At 39.1% G+C, this 25,995-nt stretch overlaps 1 protein-coding gene across 3 annotated transcripts in view; it reads left to right on the top strand.

Annotated features, from left to right (window-relative positions):
• Positions 1-24,978, top strand: part of LOC149575362 (2-oxoglutarate (2OG) and Fe(II)-dependent oxygenase superfamily protein) — a 221,279-nt gene extending 196,301 nt beyond the window's left edge. For all 3 annotated transcript variants that reach the window (XM_089815131.1, XM_089815133.1, XM_089815132.1), the window contains 2 exons: positions 23,519-24,124; positions 24,279-24,978. In XM_089815131.1, the coding sequence (XP_089671257.1) occupies positions 23,519-24,124; positions 24,279-24,638 (966 nt within the window). In that variant the 3' untranslated portion in view covers positions 24,639-24,978. The remainder of the gene's footprint in view (positions 1-23,518; positions 24,125-24,278) is intronic.
• The last annotated feature ends 1,017 nt before the right edge of the window (positions 24,979-25,995 follow it).

Below are 25,995 nucleotides of genomic sequence, written 5' to 3'. Positions count from 1 at the left end.
ACTCCTTGCCTCTTGTGTACTTCCTCATTGTGCTAAGGAGAAATGAATGATTGTAAATGAACTTGCATATGTTTTTTGCCCTTTCCGCACATGACTTGACAAACTCAAGTTTGCCAATTTCGTCCAACATGAGGTCAATGCAGTGTGCCGCACAAGGGGACCAAAATATGGTGGGGTGCCTCTCCATCAAAAGTTTACCTACAACAATTTTAAGTCAATTAGAAATTCAAATTTCAAAATTCAAATAAATTTATTTTCAAAACTTGAAAAGTTAAAAGTTTACCTGCAGCAACATAACTTGTTACATTATCTGTCACCACCTGGATCACATTTTGTTCCCTCACCTCTGCTATGACTTCCTCAATAGCCTCACATAAGTATGTAGCATTTTTTACATGTGCGGAAGCATCAATGGATTTGATGAACATGGTATATCCTACAAGTAACAAAACAACGAATTATAATATTAAATGGATCAACAACAAATTAGCATTCAAAAAAACAAAATTTACAATTATGTATGTAGGAAAGTAGAATGATCAATCACCTCCACAGGATACAAGAAAATTGAGGAGTGTTCTATTCCTCCTATCTGTCCAACCATCAGTCATGATGGTGCAACCTTTTGCAATCCACTCCTTTCGGTGCTCCTTGAGGTCAACCCTCATTTCCTCTACCATCTTATTCAAGAGGTATCCGCTCAACTCAGCCTCAATTGGGGCTTTAAACCTCGGACCACAAATAGCAACTGCATCTATCATATTCTACCAATAAGGAGCCCTGTCACAAATAAAAATTTAGATGTCAAAGACTCAAATTATAAAACAAGTAGATATAATTAAAGTTTTACTTTTACTTTTAATTTTAACTTTAAAGAAAACAAAGAAAAAAAAATCAATTACCTGGCTGCAATAAATGGAATGTTGCAAAAGTACCAAAATTTTCATATCTCCTTTCTGGCAGCATCATAAATCTCCTTGTTCAAACCCATGCCCTCAAGCGTGGGTTGGGAACCAGGAGTAGTGCGGGGCACAAAGTAACTATCCATTTTGTTTTTCTGCACTCTAGGCTGCAATAGGTTGGTGTGGGACTCTGTCTCAGTATGTGATTGACTAGCACTAGCACTAGCATGAGCAGAAGAACTAGGATAAAAAGGAGGCTTAGAAGAACCCTCTCCAACACAACCTACGGATGCGGAAGCTGATGCAGATGCAGATGTGGATGCGGGAACATGGGAGCCAATACCCCTTAACCCTTCAACTTGCATTTTCCTATTTGTTTTGTCTTTTTCAATTTTTTCTAATGCCATTAAGCAAGTACGTTTTACCTCAGGAGTTTGGTGAGTGCAAACTGTAACATCGTGTCCAGGGATACCAGCAATGTGGAATTTCAATCTATAAATACCCCCGGAAATTATTTTTTCTTTACAAAACATACATTTTGTTTGATATTTGGTTCTTCCAGGAAACTCTTCGTTATATTTCCAATATTCATCTCTTTTACCCATTGTGAATTTGCGAAAAATTAGAGCAAAGGCTGCTGCAATAATTTTTTTAATGTAAAATATCAAAGTTTGAAGCTAATAAAAACTTCAAAACAACAAACCCTAGTTTGCAACTTAGTAAAAATAAAGAACATTCAAGATTTACACTAAAAATCTTGAAAACTATAGAAATTTAACAAAAAATGGATAATAAACTAAAAATTTAACAAAAAATGCATAATACACTAACATGCATGAAAAAAATGAGCACTTACCTCTTGCAAATGAGTTGAGCGTTGATATTGGCTCCTTAATGCTCCCAATGCAATTGATGGGCTCCCCAAATGGCCTATTGATCTCTTTGGTGCTCTTTCTTCTTGCCGGTTAGAAACCTATGCCTTTTCTTTTCTCTTCTTCTCTTTCACTTTCCCTCTCTTCTACTCATGCTTAACAAATAGAAGGCCCTTTAGGGTTATAACAAAGAGAATAGGTCAAAAAGAAAGTAAAAAAAAAAAGTTATTTTAAAAAAATTTCCAACTCCATACTTTACATGCCGCGGCCAATTTCCTGGTGATTTTTTGAGCCGATCATGTGATTCACCTAGGAAAAATCGGCTATGGCAATTTTTGATTCAAAATAAATCGCCTAGGGTGAATTTGATCGGTGAATCGCGAATTCACGCGATTTTTAGGCGATTCTCGTTACTATGGTAAAATCACCTCAGCCCTATACAAGTGACTGGAAAGCATCAAAAGATAAATCACAATACACATTAGTTCTCTACGAGCAACTGGAAAGCATCCCAAAAATACTGATCGAAGACTCAAAATGGTTAAATCAAATATGTCACAACATGACATCACCAAGAACAAATCATACCAGACACCTCAGTCCTATAAAAGTGACTAGAAAGCAATTCAAATACAACTGATTAAAGATTCCAAAATGGTTAAGTCAAGTAGGTCATATATTCACCTCAACGTCACACAAGAACAGTAGAAAGCAATAACAATCAATAGATCAACACACATCATAGAGCATACTAGACACATTACCATGGTTGGATTTAAAAGATCGAAATCAAACATCATAACATCACAATCAGATAATCCCCAAGCCTCTGGTAACATCCTAAGACTAGTCAAAGCTAGGTCAAACCCTAAAACCCAAAAACATAAACAACACACAGAAAACAATGTGGGTTTCATAATTTGGTTTGATTTTGAAAATTTAATGATGAGTTAAGTGTAAGGTTTCAGTTTTCATTTCAAGTACGTTTCAAGTAAAAGATTCCCAATTTACCCTACAAGTCAACCCATGTATTCGTTCAAATGAAATAAAGAATTACCCCCATCAATTTTCTAAATACTCTAAGGGTAAATTATGTATTTGTTTAAATTTGCTAAAATAAATTCTCATTGATTTCCGATGATTGCAATTTTACTAAAGTCAGAATCTAAATAAATCTTCAACATGTTTAAATAAATCTCCAACGTTATTAACTAATCTTCATTATAAATTAAATTTAATTAAATTTAATTAAACTAATAACTATTTAAATAACAGTTAATTAATCATTATAAATTAAAACTATTAATAAATTTTATTAATTAAAATAATATATAAAATAAAAATTATAATAAATAATATTGAAAATCTTAAATAAAATCAAATTTTAAAAAAAAACATAACATATAAAAAAAATGCTTAAAGCCTGCCGGCTTTTTAGACTGGCCGCGACCCACTACGTCTATCGCAGGCCTACAGCTGTTGCTGCCGCAGTACCTACGACAGCGGTAGTGGCCGCGCTTCTTAAAGGTAGGGGGAGGTGGGGGCGGGGGTATAACACCCTCCTCCATTTTATATTATTATATATATATTTTTAAAATAACTTGTTCTGTTATAAACATTTTTTCTTTAGTAACAATTAATTTATTATTATTTATTTTTACAATTGTATAAATTTTCATAAAACAAATTTTCCTTCCCCATTAATACATTTTTTTAATATGACAAACCCAACATTAATCTGGTGGAGGATTTACAACGAACGCATCAATCAATTTTTATTTTTTTAAAAGAAGATTCTCCATTTAAACTCAAACCCTTCTCGGTTTAATTTCTGTTTTTAAAATTTATTGAAAGAGGGTTGTATAGATCTTTTGATTTTCCCCATAAACAGAAGATTTAATATTTATACTACAAATAGATAATACTGAAACATTCGTCACAAGAATTTTTTAGAAAAACATTCAACAGACACGATGAAGACAGGAAAGAAAGAGTGTAATAAATTGAGTGGATATCACAAGCATCTACTTGGACACTGATGCTAATCGCTATGCCCAAGAAGATTGAAGAGAAATCCCTCCTCCCAGAGCCTTCTCCTTTCCAAAAATTTCTTCCTCTTCCAAAATTCGTGGTCCTTCAAAAATGAACCCTCAATTGGTGATAAGGAGTTCTCTCCTAAAATCGAGGCACTAATTGTGCGTTCACCTGAGAGGACTCTTTGCTCACCAAACTTAACTCTTTATTAACTTTTCTTTTTCTTTTTTTAATCTTTTCTATGCACATTTATTGAATTATAAAATAACTTTATTTAATTTTTTACTTGACTGCTCTTTTCAATTAATTTATTAAATTTTAATCTTATGCACGCATTATGCAATTTTGAAAGTTTTAATAAATTAATATCTTTTTCACTTTTTAATTTATTTTTGAACATTTAATTGATAAAATATTTATTAACTTAAATAATAATAGTATTTAGCATTTATTTAAAAATGAACTCTAAATATATTATTACTAAATTAAATAAATATTATCACATTCTAAAATTAAACTTATAACTTTTATCTTTAAATTTAATTCTTTTTATTTAATTAATCTCCCAAGTAATTAAATATAATTAAATATTAAAATACCATAATAATTTTCGATTAAATTAAATTATTAATTTAATAATTTAATTTGACTTAATAGAAAAATCGCCAAGGACTCATAAAACAAAATACGAAAACCCATCATAGAAAAACACATATAAGATCAACTAACGGGTTATAATCATGAATCAACGTCATTCGACGCATCCAAAAGGTAAACAACTCAAATACTTGTCCTAATTTTCTAGGGCAAATGGGTTCAAAGGTTTAGGATTTGGATTTAAGAATTTATCTCCCCTCTTACCCTTGAGATAATGCGATAGGGTACGTTCATCCTGGCAATTCAGGGAAGTCGATACCCGGTACCTGCAATCTACATAAAATCCACGCTTGTACAAACACAATATTCTAAACTAAACAAACAATGGCAGGAAGTGGTGCATTGTGTAGATTCCGACTAGCAGGTGACTACGACTTCCTTCCTTAATCACATCAGAAATGCCATACATAAAGAAAACATACACGCACACTATACACATGTAATATGGGGTAAGTATCCATAAGAAAACACATATGATAATCCATCTAACTAATTATCATCAATAACTGAAAACACTGTAATAATCATCATGCATACATGAACTATAGAGTACCAAGTAATCTTATCATATATCAACTGAATCTGAAACAATATCTTATAATCTCTAAACAATGCTACTAATAATCAAACATAAAACGGGCCTAAAAGAGTTCGACAATAATAGCAAAAATGTAAACTAGGGGCAGGCACTACATCTACCCCCCCTAGACTTAGGCTTACTCCTGGAAGCCTACAAGAATGGTAATAAGGTGCTATAATAACCATAAAACATACTACTCTCAGTCACTTAGAGCAATAGAGCAATATGATTCTGGTTTAATAATAAACCAAAAACCATAATGATCCAGCATTCATCTTTTTAACAAATATTGAAATAGATCCCTTAAACACTCAAAACAAATAACCATAAAACATACCACTATAAAGCATATATAAAAGACACATGTTTTGAAAACATTATAAGTTCAATTTTCCAGTTTTGCCTATTTTTAGGTTTAAGTACATTTCAGTTTTGAAGTCTAAATGTTCAAGTTTGAGAATATACAACTAAAAGTTCAAGTTCTGTTTCAGTTCAACTAGTTCAAGTTTTAGTTTGGAACAGATATACATAACAGTTTAAATTTCAGTTTTTGTTTCACTAGTTAACAACTAGTGGCATTCCAATATGCCCAGAGCTCCCAGTGTAAAACTCAGGCTCTGATACTAGATGTAATGCCCCACCAAGGGATCCAAAAGAATTAACTTAAAGTTTTGATTAAGTTTACCAAACATTTTTTTTTTGAAAGAAGAACATACACGTTAAACATAAAGTAGCAGAAGCAATAACATTCAATCATCAATAAGCATACATAACAGGTTACATTCCTTAAGGATCCCAAGACGTTGAATCATATTTAAATTTAAATTAAAACTAAGTCTAACAATTACCACATCCACATGAAAGAATAATTAAAAGTCCAATGTCCATTTAAATAATATACATTTGTTCCGAATGCCACTTGGCAATAAAATTTGGAATGCTCAATCATCTACTATACATGTCACAGGATATGAAAGGCGAAAAGAATATACACTTATAAAAATAGAATTACATTATCCTTCTCGGATCCATGATACAAAATACAATACAATAAAGGAAACCATCCATCATAAAAGGTATAAACATCCATCATAAGATATAACCATCCATCATAATGATACAAAGATATAATGAAAGGAAATGCAGATAAGGAGACTCCATCCATGGTATCAACGGACGGATCTCAATGGTAAGAGTAAAAGGCACTACCACCCGACTACGTGGTAACCCAAAAAGGCCCACTCCCACTGCGCTAAGGAGATAGTCTCAAGTCCCAAATAAGATATCAATCCAAATATCAAAAGTACTCTCTAAGTCCAGGAAGTCCTAAAAGTAATCTAACTCAAAGGTTCCAAGAGAAATCAACATCTAATCCTAGAGGCACACAAAGACACGTAGAAAACTTACTATGTAAGTGGGCAAGTTTCATTGCACAAATCACGCTAGGGTTACCCTGGCAATCTCTCAGGACCCCGACCCCCTAGTGATCCCTATGCGGCCACTAGTATCCTTTCGTACTGACAAGGCATACTACAGATGCAAGGTCGCAACCAAATGTTCTCTCTACTCCCATCCTAGTCTGTACTAGCACTCGAGGCATGGGCGAGAACATACAAAGACTCTTATTAGGTTCATTTTACTCATTTAGTGTAGTGTTTTCACTTATTAAACAACTTACAATGGGTTACTCTGGGAACCACTTAGGATCCCAACCTCCATTACAAGCCACTTCTCGACATTACATATAGATAACCTACCCTAAGGTCATGAAATTACAAATCAAAGAATCATAGTAAAATCACCCCAGCCCTATACAAGTGACTAGAAAACATCAAAAGATAAATCACAATACACATCAGTTCTCTACGAGCAACTGGAAAGCATACCAAAAATACTGATTGAAGACTCAAAATGGTTAAGTCAAATATGTCACAACATGACATCACCAAGAACAAATCATACCAAACACCTTAGTCCTATAAAAACGACTGGAAAGCAATTCAAATACAACTGATCGAAGACTCCAAAATGGTTAAGTCAAGTAGGTCATATATTCACCTCAGTGTCACACAAGAACACTGGAAAGCAATAACAATAAATAGATCAACACACATCATAGAGCCTACCAGACACATTACCATGGTTGGATTTAAAGATCGAAATCAAACATCATAACATCACAATCACATAACCCCCAATCCTCTGGTAACATCCTAAGACTGGTCAAAGCTAGGTCAAACCCCGAAACCCGAAAACATAAACAACACACAGAAAACAATGCCGGTTTTATAATTTGGTTTGATTTTGAAAATTTAATGAGTTAAGTGTAAGGTTTCAGTGTTCGTTTCAAGTACGTTTCAAGTAAAAGATTCCCAGTTTACCCTACAAGTCAACCCATGTATTTGTTCAAATGAAATAAAGAATTACCCTCATCAATTTTCTAAATAATCTAAGGGTAAATTATGTATTTGTTTAAATTTGCTAAAATAAATTCTCATTGATTTCCGATGATTGCAATTTTACTAAAGTCGGAATCTAAATAAATCTTCAACAAATTTAAATAAATCTCCAACCTTATTAACTAACCTTCATTATAAATTAAATTTAATTAAACTAATAACTATTTAAATAACATTTAATTAATCATTATAAATTAAAATTATTAATAAATTTTATTAATAAAAATAATATATAAAATAAAAATTACTATAAATAATATTTAAAACCTTAAATAAAAATAATTTTAATAAAATTAAAATTTTAAAAAAAAACCATAACATATGTAAAAAAAATGTTTAAAGCCCGTCGGCTTTTTAGACTAGCCACGGCCCACTGCGTCTGTCGAACTAATCATCATCAATAACTAAAAACACTGTAATAATCATCATGCATACATGAAGTATAGAATACCAAGTAAACTCATCATATATCAACTGAATCTGAAACAATATCTGATAATCCCTAAACAATGCTACTAATAATCAAGCATAAAATAGGTCTAAAAGAGTTCGGCAATAATAGCAAAAATGTAAACTAGGGGCAGACACTACAATCACCTTCCTATTGCTCTCCCTCATCCTCGAAAAGATTCTCAACATAGTGAATCTTGCCTTTACTAAGGCATCTATGATCGAGGGTCCAAGGTTCCCTACAGGTGAAGCACAATTTCTTCCTCCTGAGTTCATTACGAGTCTCAAAGTCCAATCTGGGAGGATTTGGTTTTTGCTTGTTTTTGTTTCCTTGACTCGGTGTAGACCCTCTATAGGGTTTCTTCGAATGCTGCAATAGTGATGAAGGTGAATCCAAATCATGAGCGATCTTAATCGTGTCATCCAGGGTGTTCAATTTAAGTACCTTGACCAAACCCCTAAATCTGTCCTGCAACCCCACTGTGAATGACATCACCTTGCGCTGCTCTGACATATTTGGCACCATAACTGATATATGTTGAAACTCATCAGTGAACTTATCCAAAGACCCACTTTGACGCAACTGAGCCAAATCCCTGTAATAGACTACAATATCTTTCCTGTCAAAGCGAGTAATCAGCTTGGAGCTGAAAATCTCGTATGAAGTTATGAGGCCATGATCCTAGGTGACTAATCCATGATGCCACTGTCGTCAGTAGAAATTGTGCATCGGCCGACGAGTCCCTTCGGTAGAAGTTTTGTTATGTAGCCGACGGGTAAAACAGTTTGTGGCGAGTATAATGTACCTGGCCGACCGATACCTTCGAGAAGGTTCGTTGGAAAGTATTTATAACCCCTTCGGGAAGCATTGTAGGGATCATTATGATATGGGAAAAGCATGATGTACTGTTGGTATATGCGAATAATAATAATAGTTCTGTTGTTTGCTGTTCGTGTTCGTGTCTATTTCCTGTGTGCGTTGCTTAATTAATCCATACGGTAAACATTTGGCGCCGTTGCCCGATGGATCTAGCACGCAGGCAGGCGGAGATGAATTAAATGCCGAATCAGTTGAACAAAGACAAGAGTAAGCTGAAGGAAAAAGATGACGTACGCGTTGCGCAGGAAAATTTAATTTTGGCTCAGCAGATAGAGCATCGAACGAGGTTTTAGAAGATTTCCGACGGAAGCAAGAGCATGGAAGGATTGTTGAAGGAGACTCGACAACGGCTTGATTTGGTGGAAGAAGCAAGGGAGGAGTTTCTGAACCTGCATACGCCATGGGAAGAGAATCCTGACGGAAGCAGATCGACTCGCACGGCTCAGAGTGCCGAAGGAGCATGAGTGTTGAGTGACCTCTTCGTCCAAGATATACTTCCGGAATGGACAACTACGGTTGACAAACCCTCTTCTTCACCAAACTGCGCGGAAGTCCAAAACTGCGCGGGTGTTGAAAATAGCGCGGAAGCAAAAAACTACGCGGGTGTTGAAAACAGCGCGGAAGCAAAAAACAGCGCGAGTGTTCAGAACAGCGCGGGTGTCCAAAACAGCGCGGGTGCTCAAAACAACGCAGGTACACAACAAAACCTCCAACATACAGTAATAATGGCAGGTCCGAAGGAAAAATTACCTAAATTTGATGGTGATGAAGCAGCTGATCCCATTCGACATTGTAAAACATGTGAAACGATCTGGAGGGCGAATGGCATAACAGATACAAACGAATGGATCCGACAATTTCTCGCAACCTTACGGGGTGTTGCCATTGATTGGTTTACTGATGCCGATCCACAGAAATTAAATAGTTGGGATAACATTAAGAAGGAGTTCATCGCAGAATTTCAACTTTTGCGTGATGACAATGAAATTGTCGCAGAGATATTCAATATCAAGCAAAAGAAGAATGAAACTGTACGGGTCTTTGCCAGGAGGTTGAAGGACTTAATCAGTAAGATGGAGAATAAGCCAGCTGACGGGTTACAGAAACGATGGTTCATTGAAGGCCTTCACCCGAAGCTGCGGAAGAAGATGAAGATCGTACCACCATCGACATACATTGAAGCATATAACCGAGCAATGAACCTCGAAAGTGACCAGAAGACAAAGAAGAAGAAGAAAACCAGCTCGTCGGATTCAGACGAGCCTTCAGGAGAAGATAGCAGCGACGATGACGAGGAAAGCAGCAAGAAAGTCCGTGCTCTCCAGAAGGACATGATGCGGATGATGAAAGAATTCAAAAACATGAACAAGGAAACTAAGGGCAATGACCTATGGTGCACGGAATGTAAGAAAGAAGGCCATACGAAAGGATCCTGCCCGAAAGACCAATTTTGTGAAATCTGTCAGATCCTGGGACACTCAGTAAAGGAGTGCCCTTTCAATTTAAAAACAAGGACACCGCAACAAGTGTTCCTGTCACAGGAGGCATCCTCGTCAGGAGGGAATGGGAACACTAGTGCGGAAGGTGCCACATCAGGCGGATATAGAAACAACCGGCGCGATCCAAACAACAACAGCAATAACAACAATAGTGGCAACAACAACAATGGAGGAAGGAGTCGAATTCAGTACGATGCGAATGGTCAGCCAATTGTTCAATGCCGCGCATGCAATCTGTGGGGTCACTTCGCCCGAGAGTGCACAACGACGAACCCACCAAAGTTGTTGTGCCGATGGTGTGGACTTGGAGATCATGATGATACTAAGTGTCCGAAGTCCGGAGTAAACTTGATTACCGTAGGGACAGATGAAGAAGAAGTTCTGGCAATCACTCGAAAACAGGCGAAGCTATACCCTGACCCAGCGGAAGAAAAGAAGAGACTGGAGGAAGCAAGGGCAGATATCCAAAAAGTAACACAGGCAGAAACAGCACACCTGAAGGACATACCAAGTACTTCCGTCAGGAACTGTGCAGAACAGAACATTGTCCGGCAAATATTGCAAGCTGAGATACCCGTCAGAATAAATGATCTGTTGCTCACGATGCCTCAACTCCGTACGGCCCTCACAAATATAGTCCCAAGTGCTAAACAACCCGTAGAACAAGACAACGACAAACAGGGGGGTACAAGTGCAGAAGATCCGATGTTGTTAGCTCTTTCCTCTGGACGCTATCCGGCGGTTGTTGAAATGGGCATTCTTGGGACTGTGCTAACAGACACAATCGTCAACGGAGGATCCGGTATCAATGTGCTACCAGAGGATACTTGGAAAAAGTTGGGATGGCCGACATTATGGCCACCTACCTTCTAGTTGCTAACGGCCGATCAACATGGAATCAAGCCATTGGGAATACTCACAGCACAACCAGTGACAATCGGAACACAACCATTCCTGTTGGACTTCGTTGTGATTCCTCTCAAAGCGGAAGGGGTACGATGCTATTTTGGGTCGAGGGTGGCTGATACAAGCAAAAGCAAAGCGCGATTGGAAGAAAAATACCTTATCACTCGAAAGCAAAGGCTGGAAGTATGTCATTGATCTGCACACTCAAATGGTTGGGTACGAAGCCCTCTCATCAGATTCTGAGGGAGAAGAGGATGAAAAGGGGCAAATTATGGAACCAAATCAGGAGGGAGTTTTACGACTGGAAGGAGACGGCGATTTGGATTCAGTAAATGGTCTATACCATTGGCAGATAGAGGATTATGAATTGTTTCCAACCTGCAACGTACTGACCATAGAAGAAAACAATACCGATGCATTTCCAAAGGAATTCACTGAAATAAAGGAAGGGGATGCGTCACTCGATGTGACGCCAGCACATCAGTTCACCAAAGGAGAACCCATTAAATATAATGAAGTCGCGTTGTAGACCATGAATTTGGGAGATGAAGCAGAACCACGGAGCATATTGGTAGGGGACAATTGGGACCCAGTACTAAAGGCAACAGCCTTCAAGATATTTTTAGAATATAAGGATGTCTTTGCATGGACGTACAAGGACCTGAAGGGCGTACCACCTGAATTATGTGTGCACCGCATTCCATTGATCGAAGGAGCAATACCCGTACGGAAAAGGCCCTACAGAATGAACAAAAATTATGCGGCCCGAGTTACGGAAGAAATCAATCGGATGCTAGAAGCTGGAATTATTTTCAAGGTACAGACTAGTGAATGGGTATCCCCGATCGTGATCTCTCTGAAAAAGGACTCCATTCAAATCCGAATATGTGTTGATTTCCGATGCTTGAATGCAATCACCATCAAGGATCCGTTCCCGATCCCATTCACGGATAGCATTCTCGAGGAGGTGGCGGGACATGAGATCTACTCATTTATGGATGGTTTTTTCGGCTACAATCAGATCTCAATCGTAGAAGAGGATAAACTGAAGACGACGTTTGTTGTGGAAGATGGGGTCTATGCCTATAATCAGATGCCGTTCGGCCTGGGCAATGCGCCTGCAACATTTCAGCGGATTATACTACACATCTTTGACAAGATGTCCGTCGGCAACTTCAAGGCATTTTTGGATGATTGGTAAGTATTCAGTACGGAGGACAAACATCTGGCAGCCTTAGGTGATTGTATGGAAAGGTGCCGCCGTGCACGTTTGGCCCTCAACCCGAAGAAGTGCAGGTTTATGGTTCCACACAGAAGGTTGCTCGGACACATAGTTTGTAAGGAAGGACTGAAGACAGATCCGGACAAAGTGCGAGTCATATTGGAGATGTAGCCGTCCACCAATGTGACAGAGGTAAAATCTTTCCTTGGGCATATAGGATATTACAGGTGTTTTATCAAGAATTTTGCAAAGATAGCCTATCTGTTGGATAGGTTAACTTCCAAGACAGAATCGTTCCGATGGGACACCGCACAAGATGAAGCATTCGAGGAACTCAAGGTACGTCTGGCTACAACACCTATTTTAGCATACCCTAATTGGCAGAAGGAGTTTCACGTCCATGTGGATGCATCAAACTATGCGATCGGAGCAACTCTCGCACAGACTAAAAGCCACGGGTTGGATCATCCGATCTACTTCGCCAGCTGTTTGTTATCAAAAGCTGAACAAAATTATAGTACAACTGAACGGGAAGCGTTGGGGATGGTCTATGCTGTGCAGAAATTTCGACATTACTTGTTGGCAACTCCATTTGTGTTCTATGTTGATCATCAGGCCCTGTTGTATACGATCAACAAACCAATCATTCAAGGAAGAATCAGCCGATGGTTACTCCTGTTGCAGGAGTTTACTTTCAAGATTATCGTACGGCCAGGAAAGAAACATGTAAGCACGGATCATTTATCACGTATTAGAACGGGAGAACCGGCAAACGGTGTAAATGATGACTTTCCTAATGCACAGCTGTTTCAAATTGCTGCACTACCAGAATGGTATACAAGCATTGGCGAATACTTGTCAACAAGACAATTTCCAAATACCATGCCACCGAATGAAAAACGGAAGTTGGTGATACGGAGTGGAACATTCCAACTGATTAATGGATTGTTGTATAAAATGGGACCCGATCAGATCCTGCGGCGTTGTATCCTGAAGGAAGAAATTCCACGGGTATTGAAGGAAGCACATGAAGGACCGGCAAGAGGACACATGGGGCCGGACACAACTGCACGAAAAATACTTCTAGCAGGGTTATGGTGGCCAACAGTATACAATGACGCCAGGAAATGGGTTGTTGCATGCGATACATGTCAGCGAGCTGGAAAACCCTTGAAAAGAGATTTCATGCCTCTAAATCCTTCTCATGCTCAGGAGCTTTTTGAACGATGGGGGTTGGATTTCATAGGACCCCTGAAGACGAGTCGAACCAAAAGATGCCGATACATTGTGGTTGCCATAGAGTATTTGACTAAATGGGTGGAGGCGCGTGCACTACCGGACAACTCAGCGGTAAGTACAGCACAGTTTATTTACGAGCAAATTATTACTAGGTACGGCATTCCATTACAATTAACAAGCGATAGAGGAGGCCATTTTGTCAACCATGTAATCCGACTACTCACCACGGAATTCAAGATTTACCATTCGCTGTCAAGTTCGTACTACCCAAGGGCAAACGGACAGGCCGAAGCTACCAACAAAATCCTGGTATCAATTATATACAAATCCTGCACCGTCGAAGGGGAGGATTGGGAAGAGAAATTACCTTCTGTTCTGTGGGCTTACCGTACAGCATACAAAGCCACCACAGGACACACGCCGTTCCAACTAATGTTTGGACAGGAGGCCGTCGTACCAGCAGAATTTATGATACCAAGCTTGCGGATAGCACTAGAAAACAAGTTGGGCGACATGGAAAGCTTAAGGGAAAGGCTGTATAAACTAAACAGGTTAGAAGAGAGGCGATTGTTAGCACAGTGGGCAACTGAAGTAACGCAGAATAGGCGGAAGGCATGGCACGATAAGCACCTAAAGCTGAACAGGTTCCAGCCCAGCCAGTGGGTATTAAAGTACGATGGTCGAAATGAGATCAAACCGGGTAAGTTCAAGGTTAAGTGGATTGGGCCGTATCAGATCCGAGAAGTTGGGGACAATGGAGCAGTCAAATTATGGACCTTGGATGGACACGAAGTGCCGCAGGCGGTCAATGGGTCGAAGTTGAAGATATATCACGAGCGAAACACTTCTGCATCAGGAAATGACCTTTAGGAGGCCCCTCCGTCACTGCAGACTGACGGTGACGACGGTCGAAGGGAAAATTGACTGTTTTTTTTTTATTAAAAAAAAAAAAAAGGGACAAAGTATCGTACGGTTTCCAGCCGTACGGTTTTCCATAACTTAAGTACGGATTTATAGCACCGTACGGTTTTTCCATTTTATAAAGCCTGAGCGTACGGCTTTCTTAATGTACGATTTCCATGTCTGGCCGTACGGCTTCTTGATGTGCAGATCTCCATGTTATAGGTCGGACCGTACGGCTTTCTTGATGTACGGGCTTCTTTGCTGTTTGACCGTACGGTTTTCCCTGATGTACGGCTTTCCTTGATACTTTTGCGTGTACAGAAATCTCCACTTGTTGTACAAGTTTTCAAGTAGTACGGATTCCATCAGAAATGCATCCCTGTGGTTTACGGATTTCAAAGAGAGTGAAACTGAAGGCAATGTACGGGTTTTCCTGGAGTCTTGAGCAATACAGACTTGAATAAGCGACGTACGGATTTTGAAAAAATAATACATGCTGTACGGATTCTGCATTTTTCTCAGGCGTGCAACGAATGCAACCACCGTACGGATTTGAGAGGGAAATTATGGTACGGATTTGAGGTCTTTTTTAAAAGGTACGGCTTTGTTATGTGATTCTTCTTCTAACTTCTGCATTGGACGGATTTTCAACCACCGTACGAATTTGAGAGGGAAATTATGGTACGGATTTGTGGTTTATTTTAAAGGTACGGCTTTGTTATGTCAAGAGTGGTCATTTACCATACATATTTTTGAAAGAACTCTTCACCGTACGGACTTGGAAGAATTCTGCACTGGATTTGGGAGACCGTTAGAAAAAGATAAATATAATTAATGGAGTCTGCAGGTAAACGTCAATGGAAAAACAATTAGCACTGTTCAAACTTGTGGAAGGCAGAAGCATGGTAGGTACAGGTAATTTGAATGAAGGCTCGAGCAGTGGCAAGGAGAAGCGCAAGACCATAGCACCTGCAACAGCTGAAGTCACACCACAGAGTATACAATTTGAGGGATTAAATGGAATGGATTGCCGGAAATGGTGGCATGAAACCCCTGATGACCATCCAGTCAAAGCAAGCATCAGAAGAGCACAGGTTGAATGGGCCATTCAGATGCCGATTTTTTGCATTAGAGAGTATGAAGGGTATCTGCGTACCATGATTGAAACATATGGCAGAGCCTCTCGCAGAAGCACATTTCAGTATTTGGGACGGAACTTAGTGGTATCATTCAAAGCAGCAAATTTCACACGGGTTTTTGGCATTCCAGGGCAGCAGGGCAGGAAGATTCAGCCGAAGAAAATTCCAAAGGATGGAAAACTATTTTTAGTCAAATTAGTGTGTGGAGATTTAACTGAAGCCGAATAGGCAGCATTAGCCAAGACATCAAAGGGGAGGGGTTTAAAGAAAACCGACATTCTGGAAGGGCCATGGCAGTGTCTGATGGACTTAGTCAAAAGCAGGCTCACGGGATCCTCTAGGGCATCGGATATCACATTTCCGCAGGTGTTCATGATGAACGGCATAATGACTGGGAAAGTGTATGATTGGGCGTCTGTGCTGGCTGAACGGATGCATGAATTCATGACTCTCCAGCAGAAGACTTTCTATATGCCTCATTACGCCATTGGTCTATTCTTGGATGCTGTAGCATGGGTGATTCCAACAGAGGAGATTGAGGCATAGCCTGGACCACTGGCTCCAGGAGAACCTCCTATCATGCAATGGAAGCACTTGGACACAATCTCTGGGCAGAAGGGTTCAGCAGGTCAAAAGAGGCCCTGGATGGACATGGCAAATGATACTGACAGCGGCCGATAGGAGACATCTTCTGAGCAGGATAGTGTGGAGGAAGAAGAAGGCGAGGGCGAGGATAATGAGGCGGTTCAGATTGTCACGGCTACCCCCTTGCTATTTCCGCGTACTACGGTTCCTATGACTTCCGAGTTGTTACCCCGAGGCTTACACATGGCTCACATTCCAGGATTTGGGCAGACTCAGCGACCAATATTGATGACTGGAGGATCCCACCAGGCAATCACACTAGCCGCACCATGGCAACATGGGGTACGACCCTCTCCTGTCCGGCCGGGGGTAGGATTTACGGTCGGCTTTGCCCACTTGGCCGCACCCGTTGACCGAGAGATTTCTGTAGCTCCTGAAGCACTTCCGGTAGCAGCACCCGTGGCGTCGGCCATAAGTCAGCCAACAGCAGTTGTTACAGCAGCACAGTCAGCAGAAGCTCAGGCACTTCCAGTAGACAACGTACCAGACGAAGGAGTACAAGAGTGTACGGACCCAGTGCAACCAGAGGTCATGGATAGAGCCAGTGTTTTTCTGAGGCAGGAGTTCCGACTCGTCCCTGACGAGAGTGGCCCGTCCATTCAGTCCCCCAGCTATTCAGGAGTAGCACCTGTACCAGAGCCTCAGTCTCAGGAGGAGGGAATGCCACATGCCGTGATTGCGCCGACAGCAGAGGAGGCGGCACCGGATGTGGGCATGGCTCCCGCTGATGAGGAGGACAATAGTGATCCCGAATGGTCATTCGAGGACTTCGCCAAGGAGGATTACGGGTCGGATGAGGACAGGTGCAGGGACTACCTCAAGACTATGAAATCTGCATTAAAGAAAAGGCATGATGTGGCGATTCAGGCTCTCACTCGGCGAAGGGAGTGGCATTTGATTCGTGCGTACATTCGTGGGATATGTCCTAAGCGATTTCAAACTTGCTTTGTTGATAGAGGGTGGCCGGCAGTTGAGACACCAGAAATGTTGGCAGATTGGGCCACTGAGCCGGAGTTGGGACCGAGTGACACTCCAATGATGAAGTTGGCACATGAGATCGTGGGACTGTACAAAGAAGTTTACTATGCGCGGCAGCGCGCGGAGGCGGATAGGGCAGCAGACAGTGTTGCAGCTCAGAGATCTCTAGCAGTTGAAAAAGAGGCAATAGAAAAGATAGCCACTGATTTGGCCGACAAGCAGGCAGTATGGGCAGCAGAACGGGCAAAACTCTTGAAGGATATGGCAGCAGTGGTACAGGAGAAGGACGCAGCTATCCGGGATAAAGATGCAGCAGAGCATGAGTTACAGTTGGCCAAGAGACAGGCTATGGATGCTGCACTTCTACTGAAGGAGGCCGTAGAAGTTAATTGATAGATTCAGACAGATCTGCGCATCCGGACTGACCAGGTGTATGAGTTGCGTCGTCATCAGCACTCTTCTGGGAACCTTCCTTCTCTCTAGTTTTTCTTTTTTCTTGATTGTGGGTTGTCTCCTAATTTTGCTAGTCGTCAGGGGACGACTTTTCTTTTTGGGGGGGATGATGTCGTCGGTAGAAATTGTGCATCGGCCGACAAGTCCCTTCGGTAGAAGTTTTGTTATGTAGCCGACGGGTAAAACAGTTTGTGGCGAGTATAATGTACTTGGCCGACCGATACCTTCGGGAAGGTTCATTGGAAAGTATTTATAACCCCTTCGGGAAGCATTGTAGGGATCATTATGATATGGGAAAAGCATGATGTACTGTTGGTATATGCGAATAATAATAATAGTTCTGCTGTTTGCTATTCGTGTTCGTGTCTATTTCCTGTGTGCGTTGCTTAATTAATCCATACGGTAAACAGCCACCAATCATACGCAACTCCCTCAAGGTGCATAGTTGCAAAGATGATGGCTTCTGCTTCAGCCATGGGTTTAAGTGTCAAGTAGGTATCAAGCCTGTGAATCCAATCTCTAGCGGATGTCTGACCACTACCATCAAAGGTGGGCAGAGTTAGTTTGTTCATAGCATGTTTTAGGTCCCTATTAGGTGCCCTCGGTCTTTGTTCCTGTTGCTCTCTATCAGCCTCTCTTTTCTAATTTAAATACTGGACAAAAGTTAGATTTTGTTTAATTGGGTCTAGAAACAAATCCCATTCATCAAACATTGCCATAACATTGTTCGGTAATAAATTTGGAGCTGCTGGTGGCATTGCTTCTTCTACATTAAAAACTGGCATTAAGGGCCTATCAGTGTTGTGTGGGAGCTCTAGCAGCTTGGGGAGACCCATCTATACTACGGCCTCCACTGTGATGGCTCGGAGCTCTTCTATGGATCGGGGCCAACTACTGCATAGTATCTGCTAGTTGTTGAAGAGCATTGGCAATATTGTTTTGTCCATCTCTGATAGCCTACAATGTTTCCCTTACTTCACGTTCCTGTTTCGTCTCATTATGTGCCATTTGAACGTTGTTTTCCGGTTCAACCTGTCCCAAATGATCAACCTTTTGAGTAATATCAGCTTGTTCACTTGTTCCAAATGTTATTTCTTCATCCACTATAAAACTATCTTCAATATCGATATGCTTTGAAGAATTTGCTTGTTTCGGCTGTAGGTGACTAAATTTATGTTGTCTTTTACTCATTCCTGGCTGTCATTTTGAATAAAAATTGGTCTGCAAAAAAATTGTTATTTCCCACAAGATGGAAGGTCTCCTGGCTCTGATACCACTGTGATATTCTTGGCTGGGCTAGAGTTAAATTATTGGACTATGTCTCAAGGTAATTTCGTCAAACAAATGTCAAGAAGTCCAGTTTGGTACAATTAAATACTGAGTGTTGATGTAGAAGTTATTAGCGGAAATGATATATTGAAGATTGCTAAAACAACAAAGAAATTGAATCTTTCCACCAGATTTCTAAATGGTCTCCAGCACACTAATATTGCAACAAGTGTGATAAAATTGCCAATCCAACAACTATATACTTAAATTCTGAGAACAGTATCTATGAATAATGCTATACTTAAGGATTAACAAGGAAGTACATACAGTCAAAGCTAGAGATAATCTTAATGGCGAACTGGTTCCTCCTCACTTCTTCCAATACTCCATCCTAGTACCAAGAACGTCTGCACCCTAATACCATCTGTATAATAGGCTAGCGGCTAATAGGCTAGCAATCTTCATGTGTTTTGTCGTGACCCTTAGCTGAGGGTGTGCTTAAGATCCCTGTTGTTGCGGAAGATGTACCCGTGTTCCCTAAGACTGTCGCGGCTCTCCAAAGACACTTAACTGTTGTTTGCGGAACCTGCAACCTTCCACGATTAGTGAGAGTTACACCAGCAACTGACCTATGTAGAAACTCTTCTTGCAATCTTCTAATGCCGATGAAGGTATTTGTTGTGTAGGAAAATGCCAATGTAGAAGGCTCTATCAGTGAACTGGAATGGTGCCTCTCCTGCCAGTATACTCATGTTCCCACGCTATATTGTGGGGGGTGTCTTCCACCTCATTCTCCCTTGGTTATTCCCATAAAATACTAGCTCTTGCGTCCAAAATACGATTCTACCACTGGAAACTCAAAACCATGGATTCAAACTAAGTGTTTGTTGGCTTGCTCAACTGCACTTACCTCCATTTGATTTGATTTTTGAACACCTCTTCTATTGCTGATTTTCTGCCCAACTTGTACAATACTATATGAAAGGAAGATTGGGGTGACGTCCAACTCCCTTGGAATCTCTAAACTTGAGGGATTTCGTCCTCACAGTTTTAGACCAGTCACATTAAAACATCCAGAACTTGCAATATTTCTATTCATAAATTCTTGTGTGTGAATCCCAATGCAAGTTCCCTTCTTTTATAACCTCGAAGTGAGGGGAAAACATTGAAATAAGGGATGTGGGATAAAACAACATTTTTCGTCCTGAAGTCACTTAAGTCACTTTATAAAGTAAATGACTTCATAACATAAAGTAACTTTATCCACACACTTTAATATAATAATTGAAGTACTTAAGAAAAAATCTCCAACGTGACTGGTAGGCATCCTGATAGTTAATGCCGTTAATCTATCCGGATGTGGAGATAGATTAACCTGGCGCCATAACACTAGTGTGGAGAAGGGGACATGACAATCCTTGTTCCCAATGCTTGGGCCTCCACTTGAGGCCATTGGTGATGCAGGAGCATCTTGGGTTTAAGGGCAATCTTGCATCGCCAAAAAATATTTCTATTTTTGTCTTTTCACTAAGGGTTGTTTTAATACAAGAGTTCTTATTTTTTAGAAGCTTACTGTTTTTAGTAAGTTGGTCATAAGAGCTCAGAATGTTCTAATTTCACAGTGGAGGTTCATCTTAGATATATCAACTTGCCAGACAGGTTTCATTGCCATATCTTATGTATTGGTGAAGTTATTGCAGATTTTCGGTATAAATTTTTGGTATAAAAACTTTGAGCTCAGTTTTGAGGGGCTTAGAGGCTCCAAAAAGGGGTCAAACCTTGTCTAATGGACGCTTGCACCATCACTTGTTATAGAATAGGAGCTGCCGTTTTTGAAAATGGGTTATAATAGCCAATTGGGTCAACGGTTTGTAAGTTATGGTCTTCGGAAGATGAGCTATCCGGAAATATAATTTGTAATTGTTTTCACATTCTATGTAATAAAATAATATAATTTTAGGGTTGGTCGGTCTCAAAGGTTAAGGCTAGATGTCTAGAACCTTCCCGGGCAGTGGAAAATGACCTATATTTTGTCTAGGCAGTTTTGGTGGGGTTTGCAACTCTGTCTTGCAAAATATTGTAAGGAAAGCGCCCACGTGGCTTTGCATATTGTATTTCTAAAATCTGTAATTCCATACTTTTGGAGATAATAAGAAGCCCATTTTTTGTTCTTGTGAAATTGTTGTTTCTCTATTTTTTGTTATGTGTTTGTGGTATTAAGGGAGCACCCTTCATCAATTGGGTACAAAGTGCAACTCTAGAATTGAAAAACAGAGAAAAACAAATTTAATTGTTGCACTACAAACCCTGCAATTGAAAAAATTGTAGAACTGTGGCCATAAATTAAAAATAAAAATAAACTAAATGCAGAAACTTTAGATTAATATGAGTCCATGTGGAACACGAATGGAGATGTAAGGCAAGAATCTAGAAGCATAAAAGAAGTCTGGAAAAGCATAGAAAAGTAAGAAAAATATTTGGTGCTTCGAAGTTGTAAAAATTTTGCTTTCTTGGTTGCCTTGAATTACTACCAAGAAGAGCTCAAAGGAGATCAAATGTAGTTGTGATTGATCCATGAGATCGAGTAGATTTAAATAGTTGAATTCGACAGGGTGTTGCAGTGTTGCACCTGCGGGTCATCTTGCAGATACAAATTGTCAGATATATATACATGCAAATTATTTTTTAATATTTTTGAAATTTTACACCAACACAATTGCATGTGTTTCTGAAGAGAAACGGAGTTAAAAAGCGACATGCTTGTAATGGGTGAAACTTGATGCACTTGAATTTAAAAGATTTAAAACTTAGATGAACCAAATTCTGCACACTAGAGAATCAAATAGTAAAGTAGTAAATATCATTTTATGCATTAATGGTCTTGACACAAAGTTCGAGGAAATAAAGGATACTTCTTTAGCTTCAAAATCACAAAAGAACTTAATATTTTTGAAACATAAGAATTGTGTGCACCTTTTACAGAAATTATTATCGCATCTTTTTTACAACACACTTGATTAAAATAAGTGCATTGACATGCATGATGACTTTATAAAAAGATGTTACAGTTAATTACATTCTTTTCGCAATTTCAATTTACAATTTACAAGAAATAACATTCGCTTTATCAAAAACAGACATTCTATTACAAAAATATTTAATCAGTTCAATATGTTGTCTCTTTGGGTGGACCTTTTCATTTTGAAAGCTTTTGAAATGCTTTTAGAGTTTCTCACCTCTGGCAATTCTATTGACTTCCTTAACACTTATTCAAACTGAATTATTGCCTGGCTGTAAGAAAGTTGCTCGTTCTCTGCCAGAGATACAATACGTTGTAGACTAATTTTTCCATTTTTTACCTATTAAATAGTGGTTGCACCCTGGTCTTTTCTAAACAATTTATTGAATTTGTGTTCAACTTCAAAACTCTCTCTCCCTGTCTGTCTCTCTCTCTCATGCCATCATTGTAGAAATAACAAGGTTAGATTGAATGAACATGTAATGCCATGTTGAGCATCATTAAATAATATTTCTATTAACTCTTTAAGGATATTGGCACCTGCCTTTACAGTCTCAATACAAAATTTGAGTTCAATTAGGGTACAGTCCTCTGGTTGTTTTTCCTTAGAAACAACCATTTGACAAACTTGTGTAAATCCATGTTTGTCAATATCTTCAAAGTCTCTCAAGAAGTCACCTTTTAAGAGGAACAAGATAAAGCATTAACAAATTTAATCTTGTCTCGGCTTCTGCGACTTGCCAGAGGAGATTCAACACTAAAATTAGGGCTGGTTTTCTGGACCCATCTGTAGGAGAACAACAGCCAAGCAACACTGAAAAGAACAACAATGCCCGCAAAGGAGAGGTTGAAAATGATGCTATAAAAGCTCCACAATCCCCTTTTGTAATCATCTTATACCCTGCTAAAGTGATTGGAGGTTGAAGAACTTAACAGTTGAAACTATCTGATGGTAATAATCTATGTAGTCTTAAGAAAGCATCCCAACAGAGTGTTATCTACTCTTCGCATCTGCGACTTCCTACTATCATCTCCAGAAGCAATTTGCTCATCCATTTAATAAAATATGTTCTTCAGTTCAATGTGTATGTCTTGTGATCCAAGGAATATGATAATGAAAATAATCTGAACAAGCATTTGATGGACTCAATGTTGGCACTCCCATGTTTCTGGTAGGTGTGTTTAATTTTTTTGAACTCTGTAAATTGAATATAATCTTAAATATTTTGAACTTTGCCATAAAGACCAAGTTTTTTCAGTATCTTTTTGTTTAGAGGCTAGAACTTTCTTTGTGTCTTTCTGTCTCTTAAATTAATGCTATGGATGTTTTGGCTGTGGTAAATACTAATAGCATCATGTATTGTTGTATGTAACATTCTTATCCTTGGCTGCATGTATATGCATCCTTGCAGATCACTGAAGGGGAGCGATGTACATTAACACTATGGTTCACACGTGATAGTTCACATAACGAGGATGCCAAGCTCATCAGTCAACTTTCTAATTGCCTTAATCCTTTTTTAAACCCTGATGGAGTCAAGGATACTGATTCTAATTTGCCTATGTCCTATGGGGCCAAGAAGATGATAATGCAAGAATCTTCTTCAAAAAGTGCAGAACTAATTGATTTAGAAACTGTAACTAGTCATAATGGATCTGGGTATTTGCATTTTTTTTCAGATTTCATTTTAGAAAACTGGCTTCCTTCGCCTGCATCGGATAAAATGTATTGGGTAAACCGGGACCATCTTATGACGGAAGAGGCACATGATTTTTTTGTTGGTCTTGAAGAACAAGACTTAGGTTTTGACATCCGTTGGGCCAGAATACTATTACTTGGTTTTGAGTTTTGTTTTGATAAGGATCAGGGCAACTTGAAGGAATGTGAAACAAAGATGAAAGAAACCAACCATGATTATACATTGTATTCTTCAGATTCCCTTGATAAGACACTGCAACTGAAACAGAAAGGAATTCTGCTGCCTGAGCTATTTAGAAACAGTTTACATGCTCTTCAGGTAACTTCTTATTTTTACCATGGAGTAAACTAAAAATAATTTGCTTCTTGTTTACCATTTGTCTTGTATTCATATGCTCGATAATCTGCCTCTGTCACATAATGTAGATTGCTAGCCAGTTATCTGTCAAGCTAATTTCTGAACTAATGACCAGGTTGTCCTGTTTTACCATTGGAAATTTTGGAAGCGGCCAAGCAATTGTGTGGAGGATTATTGTTATGGTTTTGGAGCAGAAACTGCTACAGGAGCATCTGCTGGTCATAGAGAGTTACAGGCACACAGTTGTAATTTGTTAAGAAATTTTTTATGTAAAAAGTTCAGAGTACAAGACACTGCACTGCCTGATTGCATTGTAGATTACCCTGCATCTTCTCATGAAGACCAACACAGATTCAATTATGAAGACTTTATTCAGGCTATTGATGGATGGAAGCATTATTTATACATATTATCAAGAGCTTTGCTTCTAAGCTTTCCTCAATGGGAAGAAAATAAAATTCTCTTTCCAGTATGATCTTGCAAATCTATACAACTTTATCAGTGAGTTTCATGGCTTTTTTCCTCCATGTATGCCACTTAACATGCCAAATACAGATGGTCAGTGAGGTCATCATGTTAAAATCACAGATAAATTTTCACTGGGCAAGTTCTGTGCCAATTACAGAAGTTGGGGTAAAAGCAAAGCACCACACTCTGTAAACATCTCACATGCTAAGAGGGAATCCATCTTCAAACAATAAGGTTGACCGTTGGACTGAATGGTTCATTATCCTGACTCCTGCAGGTTTATCTTTTGAACCAGCAATGAAGTCATTTTTTATTTTTAATAATTTATAAAATTCATTTAAATGGTCTGCCCAGTCTTTTGTTGGCCTTGAAAATTGACACGGTAATAATCAGCTTAAGTGTAAGATTTTGCTCTTCACACTACAGTTTTTTGTCTCTTCCACTCCATCATGTGTTGACTTCCTTTTGTGGTATTTGATGATATTGCCAGTTCTTTAGTCCGGGCTTTGATAGTCTTACGGTAGTGGTGATCAGCACCTTTATTTATGAATACCCTGCATCAACCCTTCTGGATTATTTTTTATAGTAAAAAGTAACAAAGCAGGGGTGCTGGCTTTCCTGGATTGTTGCTAATTGAGGGGCCTTTATATCTCATTGCATTGTGTTTTTGACATGGTTCGTATGTTTGACGGTTTAATCGATTTGGGTTCACCTCTTAAAAAATGTTTGCATTTGTTGAGTGTTTAGTGCTTTAAAAAAAATCAAGTCACGATCCCTAAGGGTTCTTTCACCCTAGTCTTATAATTGTAACCTCTGTTCTTTCCAATACAATTGACCTTTTGTCACTTTGTGGACAGGAATTTTTTTTTTGTTTAAGAGATGTTTTCCCCTAGCACTATAAGTGTAACTTCTGTACTTTTTAGTACAATTGCGTTTGTCATTTGTGGACAGCAATTACGACAAATTGTTATCAGTTTGCCACTGAATGGATTATTAATGCATTCAATAGGTTTTATTAATCGGTAACAAATGAGCTATCATGTGTTACAATTAAAATAGTTTGACCAAAATTTTCAATTTGTATTTTTTTTCAATTATTATTTATGTTCTCTGGAAACGCGTTTCCTGCTCTAAGTCTTGAGTTTCGAAAACTGTCCTGTTTCGGGGACTTGGGGACGGTCCTGTTTCGGGGACTTGGGGACGGCCGGAAACGTTTCCAAGCCATCCCCACCCAAGCAAAAAAATTGGAAACCTGTCCCCAAAAATTTGGAAACGGTCAACGCGTTTTCAGATGGTGTTGACCGTCCTAGGGACTCCGTAGCTATTTCCTATTCATCCTAGGGACTGCTTAAAGTTTTCAATTT

This window comes from Cupressus sempervirens, chromosome 2 (genome assembly GCF_028749045.1).
Source record: "Cupressus sempervirens isolate cs-2001-9-10 chromosome 2, ASM2874904v1, whole genome shotgun sequence".
Lineage (NCBI taxonomy): Eukaryota > Viridiplantae > Streptophyta > Pinopsida > Cupressales > Cupressaceae > Cupressus > Cupressus sempervirens.
Note: the sequence above shows the minus strand (reverse complement) of the source record. Positions and strands in the feature narration are given on the sequence as shown.